Source organism: Physeter macrocephalus, chromosome 20 (genome assembly GCF_002837175.3).
Source record: "Physeter macrocephalus isolate SW-GA chromosome 20, ASM283717v5, whole genome shotgun sequence".
Classification (NCBI taxonomy): Eukaryota; Metazoa; Chordata; class Mammalia; order Artiodactyla; family Physeteridae; genus Physeter; species Physeter macrocephalus.
In genome coordinates this window covers 72,304,202-72,316,953 of record NC_041233.1, presented here as the reverse complement: position 1 = coordinate 72,316,953, position 12,752 = coordinate 72,304,202, and the positions used below count along the sequence as shown (strand labels likewise).

Sequence of the window (12,752 nt, the reverse complement as noted above, 5' to 3'; positions counted from 1 at the left end):
GTAAAACAGATAGCTAGTGGGAAGCAGCCGCATAGCACAGGGAGATCAGCTCGGTGCTTTGTGACCACCTAGAGGGGTGGGATAGGGAGGGTGGGAGGGAGAGAGATGCAAGAGGGAAGAGATATGCGAACATGTATATGTACAACTGATTCACTTTGTTGTGAAGCAGAAACTAACACACCATTGTAAAGCAATCATACTCCAATAAATATGTTAAAAAAAAAAAAACCAGCTTGGTTTGGCAGCAGACAGTGAGTTTCTCCCATCGAACGAGCCACACCTACGTTAGCTAGATATATTGCTTTCAATTATAGCTGTACAATGTCAGGGCAGAAATGAGCAGGGAAGGGAGGTGGCCTGTGAATTTGGTTTGCGCTTTGTATACCTCATGCCCTTAAAGGTTGCCTTTTCTGTAAGTGACTCATAGGATGGCCTTCGGCAGCACCAGCTAAACTTAATTCCTCAAAAACGTCAGTACATAGTTCATGTTGTAACGTTATAACCATTTCGTATAACTTAGAATAGTCATTTAAAAAAATAATTTGCAAGGTTTTAATATTCACATCTGAGATATTTTGGTTATAATCTGCTACCATCTTGGCTAAGGCCAAAATCTTTCAGTTTGGAGTAATGATATAAAATGTTTCACATTTTAGAGCTCTTTTGCTCCAACTTCTGAATGGGGGCCTAAGGCAGTGACTTCAGCCTTTAGTGCTGTTAAGTATATAGTATTTATTTAGAACCTAACCAAGGTATCACAAGTATAAAATGATAAAAAAAAAAGTATCTCACTTTGATAGTATTCTTTTTATAGATATAGATAAATATTACATTGGCAGTATGAATTAAACTGAGAATTTAATTTTAACTTCATTAAATTTATTAAATAGACTACCTAGATTTTTGGCTTCCAAACATAGGAAGACTTAATAATGTTGAAATAGTAATAGTTTGTTAATATTTAAATAACAAAGGTAGGAATGGCCTTTTTAGAAGCTAATGTTTGAATTGATTGAGTTGTATTCTTTCCTAGCTCAATACATTAAATACTCTCTAAATTTGGGCAGATTATTAATTTGTTGCCATTTAGAGCCATTTCCTAGAAAATCTGAAGGCATTCTCATTGGAGAGGGATATATATATATATATATATATATATATATATATATATGTACACACACACACACACACATTTGAGGAGATAGCGTATGTATTTTATGTTAACATGTGAGAAGTGGTCCTTTCTCAGAAATATTTCAGATGCTACAGCGCTTGGCCCTGGCATTCAGAAATTTTCCAGTACCCTTCGTTGTTAGGCTTTAGCTTCCCTGGGAGGATTCTGGCTACAATTCACCCTTTTCATTTTGGTTGTTAATTTTATGTCGATGTACATGCTGTGTTGTCTGATGGAATAAGAGCTTGAATTCACTGCCATCCCCCCCCCCCCAACAAAAAAGAAAAAAACCCTGCCCCAAATAGTACAGTTTTGACAGATTTATCCATCAAAGTACCTGGAGCATTCTCATTATCTAGAGTTCAGAATTGAAACATTTGTTTACATTTTTGAGATAGAGATGCTGCCAAACTTGATCAGTTCGAAGTTACTTCTCATCAGTGCTGTTTTCAGAGCTTCGATATTTTAGGAAAGGTGTTTGCATCACAGACAAAAAAAGGCTAAATTGAAAGACATTATAGTGAAGCAAGTCTTGTGGTTCTAAACTCTTTATTCTGTATTCCAGAGAGCAAAATTATTTTCTTCCTGTTTTTGTGACTACTTTTAGAACTATCTTAACAGCCATGATTGCAAAGGTAAAACGATTTGTTCAGGTATGGAGCTGAACGTATATTCCAATTAGCTGTTGTAAGAATTTATCATTAGAACCCATGACTCTAAGAAGGCTGGCAGGTACTTTCTATTTTCTTAATTATTGTGTTTTCTAGCCACTGAAGGTAAGGTAAGCAAAGTAAAAATGCATTAAATAGTACTCATTTGTACATATTAATAATTTAAAATTAAATATCTCCATTTCAACATTTTATTTTTACAGAAAGGAGATTTCCTTTATTGCTAGTACCAGGGGTGTATATGAAGAATATATTATTTCATGCAAAGTCATCTAATGCCTGCAGACTCTGGCAAAATTTGTTTTATGCCCCTATTTGCAGTTTTCCTATGCTGACTTCCATCCCTTACTCTTTCTTTCTTTCTTTTTCTCTTTCCAGTTAGCAGAGTGTAGGACCAGTTTCTTTGTGGTGTATTTCACTGATTAGCATTGGGAGAGAATCTAGGACACTAGGGAGAGAAAGCCCTCAAAGAACAGGCTCTTGCTAGTTGGCAGTGATCAGCCACCTGGGGAAGCCGGCTACGCTCTGCCTGCCGCGGAGGGAGGGGTGTGTGCTTCCATTTAGGATCATCTAGAACTGACTCACTTTCATTAACTTTGGTCATTTCTCAGTGGTTTTTTAATTTAGATGTTCCTCTGTGTGTCATTTTGTAGTCTGTGCATAGTATGCGGGACCTTTAAATGGTGATTTTAATTCTTTGAAGCCTTGTTCTCCTTAGTTCTTAAAAGTAATTCAGTTATTTCTTATAGATGAACAGTTAGCACAACGTATGGAAGATAAGCTATGCCTATCCAGGTGAGGGAAGGCCTAGTTGAATTCCTTTACATGGAACCTAAAGATATGTTCTTTCCTATAAACAGCCTTGAAGTTGGAGCATTTTAGAAATGCTCCAACTTCAAGAGAAAAATAAAAATGGTTCTGAGGGACGGGTTTTCCTCTCAGGCTTCTAGGTGTGCTTTTTAGATCTCATCGCACCGAGGACATTTTCTTTTAACCTCTGGGGTATGATTGGGTGATCACCTAGAATGGTGTTCCTTATGCTCTCTTTTAATTATGTTTATCTGTGCTTTTAACAAACCTTAAAAACAAATTTCAGATGTTACAAGTCTAATTAAAGAGACAGACAAAGCACAGTTTATACTGTAGGTTTTTTCTGCAGTTCAATTAATCAGCATGTTTTCTCTTTTAATTAAAACCATTTTAGTAAATTAAAGCCCACAGCAAAACACATATATAATTTGTTTGTAATTAGCTCTTAATTGGTGGTAGTTGAAGCTTAGCACCCATGGTTTCTTTCTTCATGATTGCCATTTTATTAGCAGCCAGTCATTAATTAATCTTTTTCTAATTAGCTTATAAAACTGTTGATGGCACATTATTGTAAATGTGATTTTAAGTTCAAAGCTTGTTAATAAGCTTTCTTACTTAGAAGAACAGAGATAAAGAAATTGCTGAAAACAGTACTGCAGTTCTTTAAAAAAAACCGTCTTTCTGATGGGGACTGTGTAAAGCATCTAACAGCTTATGGTTAATTTTTTAATGCTTTTTTCCCTTATGAATGGAATAAGTTGCTTGAATGTAAATGTCTCCATCCAGGAGTGATTCCAACAGTATAACATCTTTTCTCCCCACTTTGGAATACTGTAATCTACATATAATTTGAAGCCTTAATAGTCATCATTAAACCAGGTGTTGTATAAACTATTCCACTACTATGAAATCAGAGTTGAGGATATGAATCAAAGTCTATCTTCTCATACCTTATGGACCAAATACAAAATTTTTTTATAAATTGCAAGGTGAATCATATATATACACACACACACACACACACACACATATATGTAATATGTCTATACAAATATATCTTATAAGGTATTTTAAAAACAGAGTTTGTTGGGTTATGCGTTGAAATAAAAACCATTTGGATTTAACTGATAATGAAGTTGTAGGTATAAAAATAAATAATAGGTGTTTGTACAGTTGTGCACACAACATAGATGTAAGTACTACACAAACGTGCAAACCTGTGTGTGCACATTTTAAGATGACAGTGAAATGGGCTGTTTCCTCTAACAGAGAGAAAAAGACTTGATTTACAGTCAGTGTTTAAATGACTGGATATGGCAGAGCTTATTTGCTGTCCTCAGAGCTTTGGCATCTCAGGTATGACCATGGAGAGAAAGGTACCCTAGTGAAAGCATCATCAGTCCTTGGAAGTGCTTTTTCTTCTTTGCTTTTTGAACTTTGCATGTTATTTCAACTTTGGCTATTTCTCTGCTTGTTTTTAAGAAGGCATTTTGTGATGCCATGCAGGAGACACTAGAAAGGGATAGCTGACAAGGAAAAAATTAAAAATTGGATAAAAAGTAAATGAATAATGTCATATTACCGAAAAGATGAGAGGCTAATTTGTGCCGACTTTTTGCTAATTTTGTTCAAGCCTCAAAATGAGGAGCTGTCACCCGTTCTGTGTAGTACTGATGACAGTGCCAATGATCCATGAAATAAGCTGCCGCTGGCTTTGTTCTGATAAGAATGAACAAATCTGCACAATGTTCGGCTCCCAGAATCTCATTTTCATACTTGCATGCAGGCGAAAAGAAATAAGCTGTTTGCAGGCTTGATTAATCAGACATTGGAGGGGTTTTTGTCTCTTTGATCTCTTTCGTCTCCTAGGTAACTTGCTTGACATTAATGTTGAGCTCGAGTAAAGACAATCATGAATTGTCGACCAAACTGATATAGAAATTAAAGACCTTAACACTTTAAGTGCTCCAGTAATGGTTCCGCTTTACTTCAGAAAACATCTGTTTTCATTTAATTAAAGAACAAAAGAGAATGGCATAAATATTTTTTCATAGAGACCTATTATTCCATCAAAAGTTAAAGTATGATAATTGGTATTTTTAAATAAGTGCCTTGAAAGTGTTCAGAAGGGAGGAAAACTTCATAAATCTGTTACAAGCTAGTAATTTGAAGATGAGTAAAGTATTTCACGAAATGGATAAGAAGTTTACGGTGATGCTAGATTAAGCTGTTTGAATCAGATGCTTCAAATGATTATCAGCAAACTTTAGTAGGGCAAGGTTTAGTGAGAAAAATGAACTTTATTTTGCAAGTTTGTCTTTTAAAAATCTCTACTGTGTTACAAGATGTGCCATTATATCTATTTTACAACCCAATATGATTTACGCATGCTAAACCTGTAAAATTGAAAGGAATTAAAAAAATGTCGCCCATGCATTTGCTTGAGGTTATGCAGACGCTTTTACAAATCTTCCAAGTGGCTGTAAAGATGAATGCCTCAAGGGTCCAGCCAGGGCCCTGCTTTTCCAACCAGCTAAAGCCCTTATCTTAAATCCAAGCAAAGTACCATTAATCTTTTTGAAAGACCTTTTATGGCTTTTAATATATCCCAAATTAGAACATTTTACACCCTTGGTTCCTGAAATATGGTGATAAAAAGCCTTTAGAGCTTAATTTTCCTTACCGTTTGCTCTGACCAATTTGCAGTTCTTTGTGATAATGTTTAGACACCTTAATTAAAATGCAGCAAAATATTGGATGTTTTATATGGAAAATGCTGATACTTTGGCTACACATACAAGAAATTCTGTATATATTTTTGTTCGGTTAAAAAAATTTCTTCCCACATTGTGTTGCTATAGTTATCTGATGACCTGAAACAGTTTTTTAATATAAAAACCATTGACCAGGCTTTTGTGATGTTTACATTGGGCACGAAGATGCATTTTTCTTTTTAGAGAAGCGAAAGGGGGATTCTTGTGGGCCTGTATTGTTTGTTTGTAATATGGAAACATAGCACGATATTCTTTTATCTTCTGGAACTTGGGCTGGTCATCTTGCCTGAGAAAACACGTTTCTTCTCAACTGTCTCTTCTATAGAAGATCTCATGATCCTTTCATATTTCCAGATATTTCCATTCTTTTTACTTTCTCCACAGGAATAAGTGAAACATTCATTTTAAGCATGGGAAGGACACAACATTGATAAGACTTTTCATCATCATTACAAGCTAAAAGATTCTTTCTGTAAAATGCATAGACCAGGCTTGTTTAACGTTTATCAGTTAAAGAACATTTCATTGACCCTAACCCCAGGCAAAATACAGTTAGAAAAGACACCTTTCCTACAAACAGGTCTGCTTGAACGTATTGCCTACGTACCTAATCGTTTACTATATTTAATTAGTCTACAAAACGATGGAGCCCTCTCATGTAAATACATGTTTCTTACATTGTAATGAATTCTTTTTAACAAGTTGATACTGTGTCTTATGTGGCATATGTGCTCTCAGTCTTTACTGTGATGCTGATTGTGCTGGGTTTGTCCTTCGTGTTGCTAGAAAACTAAAATCTTTTACATCGTAAGCGTATATGACCATGTTGAAGAGTCCCCATTTAAATCACGTGACGACGGTCAATGTCCAGACACACTGAGACGCTCTTGGGTTTGTGTATCCCCAAACCAGAAAATCCATACTGGGAAATTTCACTAAGCTAAAAATGTAAGCTGCGTCTTAATTTACAACAGTTTTAGGAAGTAATTTTGTCACGGGGTTAATGGTACGTGGCAAATATAGTTCAGGTCATTTTTGTTTCACGCTCAAAAGTATAGGCTCAATTTAAATATAAGATAAACTAGCTGGGCGGAACTTTTGTCAGGGGGTGATCCTGGCAAAACTATATCATATTTCAAATTTGCATATGCTATCTAAAACATAGGAATATAATTAGACAGACAAATACTGAGTTCTGTGTTTTATCTTTTGGAGGTGGGGGACAGAGAAGAGACTAAATATCCTACATGAATGTGGAGAGACCCAGCGTACATCTTAAACCCAGGCAGCAAGCTGCATGTTACGACAGTAGACAGTTCATTAGGTGCACTTAGTGTTCCCCTGATGTCCCCCAGCACCCCTGTGGCCAGCCGCCTCGCAGCCAGGTGGAATTGTGAGTAGTTCTGACCAGACGGCTTTGAGCAGAAATGCTGTGTGTCGCTTCTGGACTAAAGCATTAAAGAGCCAGTGTGAGACCCTCTGGCCGTCTCTTCCTCTGCCACAGCACCTTGAAAGCCACGTGCTGAGATGTTGGCACCACAAGATGGAGAGACCTGCCAGTCCACAGCTGACGTTAAGTGAAACAAGAAATAAAAGTTCAGCCACTGAGATGTGGGGGTTTGTTTGTTACTGCAGTTTTGACTACCCTAACCAGACAGGCGTAACTTGATGTTTTTACATTTATGACAAATGGATGGTGTTTCAGTCGATAGGAAATCCATCTTCGTGATAAATGATTCCAGAGCATTCTTCCAGAGCTTCGTTTTCTCCTTAGATGATGATGCTACAGCCCTTTGATTCTTAACCTTTTTTTTAGTTGACTTATATGAACTTTTCTGTAATAAAGAACTGGAAATGAAAAGAGAGCCAAAAGAACAGGTCCGGGATTGAAGCGGCCAGATGTAACTGGCAACCCCTTCTCCCCAGCTGCCCATCCCCCACCCCCCGCCTGCCCCCGAAGCCCTCTTTTTAACAGCTGTATCTGCAGCGCCTGCAACAATGCCTGGCAAAATAGTGCATTTGTGCCCTTGTGATATTGGTTGAATGAATGTCGTCCTTGTGAAAAAAGATGCTGCTGCTGGTGTTGGCTTGAGTGTCAGGAAGGCTCCGAGTTGGTCTGCTTTCCCAGCTGGGCTCACAGCCACGATCGACCCTCCTTCCTTCAGTGGCTTTCCTTTTGGTGTCGACTACCTCAGCACGCTGGCTTGATTGTCTTATTGCGTCCATTTACTTACCTTCTTTATGTGTATGCTTTCCTAGGCTGAAAAATCAGATCTATTTTTGTTCTCATTTATAAACCCCAGTCAGTGCTTGATGACTGCTTGTTTGTTTCATTCTAAAGGAAACTGTTCTCCAAGATGAGCTGAAAGGAGTGTCGGGCATGTCAAACCTCACTTTCCTAAGTCGGCTTCTCTCCTTACACACGAGCCCCTGACCGCCTGCCGTGCCTCACTGTTGGCCGGCGGGTCCCTAAACCTTGGGCTGTGATACTTTGACTTGAGAGTAGCTTCTGGGTCCTTGCCTCTCGTCCACAAGTCTGCTGGCCACTGAACTGCAGTAGGCTGTGTACAGAGAAAGAAAGAAATACCAGGAAGAGATTTTTAGCCTTTGTTGTTTAACCTGGGTTCTTAACAGATACTTTTGAGCCATCCATATAGGTGGGTGTTTTTAAAATCAGAGCCCACCAAAACTAGGGGATTACCATGCCTGTCCTGGAGACGCTCGCCGAGGAACAGCTCTGTGGCCAGAGAGCTGCACCATAGGTTATGGCACAGAAGCTGAAGGGCTAGAGAAATACAGAAATAAAGACTCTGTTGGGTTGAGTTAGAGAAGTCTTCCGGGGGTGGGGCCGAGAGGAGGCTTTGTTCTGCTTCAGCCTTCTGGCACTGGGGCAGATGGGTGTAAGGGGGCGCGTGCGTGCACGGCGACTGGCACAGTGAACACCTCGGTACGGTGGTCCTGGTGCCCCACCTTTTGGCCTCTTGGCGCCCCTTGTATTCCTTTTTCTATCAGTGAGTGACAAGCGATTGCCCATCACACAGACTGTGTTTATGAAGTAGTAATTAGCTTTCCTGTGTTTTATTAATCACATCTATGACTGCCAATCTGAGCTTCTGATCGGCGTGAGATAACGGGTACACCCATACTGAGTTTCTGTAATTCTAGCCCAGAGCAAAGAAACTGGATGTCTCTGTCAGCCTGTGCAGCCTCATCGGGGTAAATTCCTGTCTGGCGTACCGAAATGCTGAAAGCGCTTCAAGAGCTTCATCCACAGCCCTCGTGGACCCTCGAGGGGCCTTAGTGTGGGAAGGAGCTCCATCTGGGAGACTGGGAGGCTGGTACAGCTGGGATAAAGGTCTGTGGGAGGTTAGGAGAATAGGGGCTAGCTACACGTTTGCATTTGTTGTAATTCGGTGGTTTTGGAGGCCGAGCATAAGAATTTCTATTCTTAGCATGTCTAAAGCAATGCTGACATGGCTTTCATACCCACAGATTCTCGAGTATTTGTATCACTGTAATTCTTGTATCGGCTAGAATGTTTATTTTCACTTTCCCTCCTTTGTAATTCTTAGCTTGGTGTAAAAATTGCTAAAGCGATTGCCTGCCACAACTTTGTAAAAGCCAAAAAGGATGCTGAAAATTCACAGGTTGCTCGAAAAAAGAAGAAACTTGCCTGGGGGTGAGTTCAAGATTTTTTAAATGAGTAATTCTACTAAATTCATAGGAATTACAGAAATCCTGTGATATATTTGGTGGATCCAGTTTGTGTGTAATTGTTACTCATTTTATTCTTTGTATCTTTGCTGCATGTTTATCAGATTATAAATATGGAGGCATTTCTTCCTCCTGTTTGATGTTGAATTTGTAATTGATGGAGTATGTGAAAACTTTTTAAGTTTATTTTACTTTGGCGCTTAGTAAACATGTTACTTCAGGAGAGTATTTAGAAATAAATTGGGATTTTCATATTCTTCATTTTAGGTTTGAAGCAAAGAAGAGGTGGGAAACCAAAAGCAACATGGGATATATGTGACTTGCCAGAGTTCTTCAAGACCTTTGAGACTTCACTTGAGTCTTCAGTTGCTTAATTTACTGAAAAGATTTTCCTGTTCAATGTGAACTATGTCGGGAAATTGTTGGAAATAGAAAAAAATAAGCATAAAATTTGGAAGTTGATTATCAAATCTTTTTTCAGTCTTTTTCTAAAGAGCTCATCCTGCTGAAGTGAATGAAATGGAGCATTCTGTTATTTGTACAAGAAATCTAAGCATACATACAGGAAAAAAAAAAAAGATAGGATTTTATTTATCTGTTTATATAGACCTCCAGTATAAAATCAATTTTACTTTTCATCCACTTGGTGTAGCATAGCCAATGAGCTCCTTGTACTTTCTTACCTGTACTCAGTGTAACTTCACTTATTCTGGAGCTGTGTTTTTAAGATTGGCATTTGTTTATAATGGATTAGTCATAAGTGCAAGAAAGATACTGTCTTTACAAATGACTTTATCTTAATGTTATAAAAGTAATTATTGGTTCTTTATTGGAGACAGTAGAGTTGATATTTCATAGTCACATAAGAAAAGCAATTGATTAATTTTTGTGTACCTTCAGATTAAGTATCACAGTTTTTAGAAAGGACAGAATGTAGTGTTTAGAGGATGATTTAAATTCAAGTTCTCTGCCTGGAAGTGTCTTCCTAAATCTCTCTCTCAGCCATGTCATTCTTTAAATTATGAGATAGTTCTTAGAAGAGAAATTGGTATAATAGTATTAGACGGTTATAACTCAAGACAGTGTAACTCTGAGCCTTCTGAGAACAAACATGGTTTGGTTATTTTTACTCCTCTTCCCCATTACTCCTGGAGAGATTGAGTGAATGAATGAGGATAAAGGGGATTGGTGCCCTGGGAAGTGGTTTTCACTGAAAGTGTGTTTCGTAGTCCCAACTAGAAGGGGCTTTGAGGAATTGTCACAAGCTGATGGACAAGACCACGGCTGGATGTTGTGATTTTGGGGGGTAGAGGCCTAGGTATTTTGGCACCTCCTCTTGGTGCTCAGTGGAGGTAAAGAACTGCTCATTGTGGTTTTCATCAGGTCTCTTCCCTGCTTCAGCCTTCATCAGAGGTTTCTAGCTGTCCGATACAAACTTTCTCTAGGTTGATAATATAAATTCAGGAACATAGAAAATGAGTCCTGATGATTTTATTAGTAGTAGTATTTTGTTATTTTTAGACTTACAAACAGTAATCAAATTTTACTTACTTATGGTGGCGTATTTTTTTTTCTGTGTTCTGGAATAAGTGAGCAACTAATTGCTATTTATGAGAACAAAAATAATATCTTGCTTCCACTTAGGTGACAAAAGCCAGTATAATAGAGAAGACTGTGTACCTTCTTATAGAATTCATAATGGAGAGATAGTCAGACTAAATATTGGAAAATCTAACATTTTATGATTTAATATTCCCTGTTGGGTTCTGTGGATATAATCGTACCCTGCTTAGCTACAGCGTCTTATTTCAAACTCCTTATAGGTGAATACAGGCTTAGAGTATAGGAAATTTTCCTCTAAAAAAATCCTTCATGGGGGAAATATCCACTACACAATCCAGTGGTTTTGTCTGAAACATGAAAAATGTTCGCTTTTTGAGCAGGCAGGTGGTGTGAGTATTCTCACGCATAGGGCCCCAGCGCAGGCATCTCCCTGCAGTCTCTGCCCGCCTTTCCCCCTGGGTCCACCTCCTTAGAGCGGTGAGTGACCCCTGCAGGCACACCCCCACTCTGCTCGTGCTGAGGCCTTGCCAGAGTGGCCTCCCTTAGGCTCTGATTCGGGAGCCCCTGAACCCAAAGTTCCCCTGGCCCTTCTTCCGCCTGCTCCGGGGCCAGCGGTTGCCCACTTGCCCCCACTCAGAGGTCCCACGTGGATGGGAGCTTTTTCCCTGAGTAGATGGCATTATGGTGGAATCAGGTAGCAGGGGATTCATTTGATAAAGAGGAGCCATGACGCCTAAGGCCCCACTCTTCGGGGCCTGGGTTGTGAAAGGCTCTAAAACAGTGCAGCCGAGGAGGGAGGGGGTGGGAGGGGAAGAGGATTTGAGGGAGAGGAAGGGACTGGTTTTCTTGGGTTAACCCTGCCGGCATGTCATTTGGGAACACTTTACTTTTAATCTGTTTTAATTTGAATTAGACATTTTACTCATTAAAGCATTAAAATGGGGACATTATTCTTAGAAAACCCAGGTTGCCCCCAAAGTGTAGTCATTTGTCCTCTCCGTCTGGTCACGGTGAAATAAAGATTCTTTTTGGATCAGTAATAACTTCAGTTCCTGAAGCTTTACCATGTGCATTTACTACCACCAGAATGACTGAATTAGATTAGTAAGGTAAATGTCAGGTATTGTTAACCGAGATTAATATGTTTCAGGCCATGGGTATGGCATTAATGTAACTACAGTTTACTGTTTGAGTACTTCAGGCTAAAACACTTTACTAAAGAACAGTAATTTTGAGCTTTGCAGCACTGGTTCTGAGAAGTAAAGTTGATAGTGCATTCTTCTTTGGGAGCCCTCAGGATGTTTCTGATTTTCAGCAGAACATTCTATTCTTTCACCAAAAGAAGCGTTTGAATATATAATCTCAGGTTTGCTATAATTAGTTCTGATGACAGACTTAAATACCTTGGCCAAAACTGTAAATCAGTAGTTAAGCAGGTTTTTGCAACTGATCATAAATCTCAAAACTCCATATTTTAAACGTGCTTATTTTTTTTTTAGAGAGACAGCTAAGGGAGGAGCAGGCCAAGGATAGGAATAAAATGTTACCTGAACTTAACTAACAGCTTAAAACCTCACCTTTAGGGCTTCCCTGGTGGCACAGTGGTTAAGAATCCGCCTGCCAATGCAGGGGACACGGGTTCGAGCCCTGGTCCGGGAAGATCCCACATGCCGCGGAGCAACTAAGCCCGTGTGCCACAACTACTGAGCCTGTGGTCTTGAGTCCGTGAGCCACGACTGCTGAAGCCCGTGTGCCACAACTGCTGAAACCTGCGTGCCTAGAGTCTGTGCTCCACAACAAGAGAAGCCACTGCAGTGAAAAGCCCTCCCACCGCAACGAAGAGTAGCCCCCACTCACTGCAACTAGAGAAAGCCAGCGCACAGCAACGGAAGACCCAACGCAGCCAATAAAATAAAATAAAATAAATAAATAAATACATACATAAAATCTTAAAAAAAAAAAAACCCAAAAATCCTCACCTTTAAAATCTACTGGGCTTCCCTGGTGGCGCAGTGGTTGAGAGTCCGCCTGCCGATGCAGGGGACA

General features: G+C 39.2%; 1 protein-coding gene across 8 annotated transcripts in view; it reads left to right on the top strand.

Moving 5' to 3' along the window:
• Positions 1-12,752, top strand: part of FAM204A (family with sequence similarity 204 member A) — a 53,865-nt gene that overhangs the window by 22,235 nt on the left and 18,878 nt on the right. For 7 of the 8 annotated variants that reach the window (XM_007111116.4, XM_028481334.2, XM_028481330.2 and 4 more), the window contains 2 exons: positions 9,002-9,108; positions 9,411-10,067. The exons of the other annotated variant lie outside the window; for it this stretch is intronic. In XM_007111116.4, the coding sequence (XP_007111178.1) occupies positions 9,002-9,108; positions 9,411-9,462 (159 nt within the window). In that variant the 3' untranslated portion in view covers positions 9,463-10,067. Of the gene's footprint in view, positions 1-9,001; positions 9,109-9,410; positions 10,068-12,752 lie in introns of those variants that run through there. 8 annotated transcript variants of the gene reach the window in all.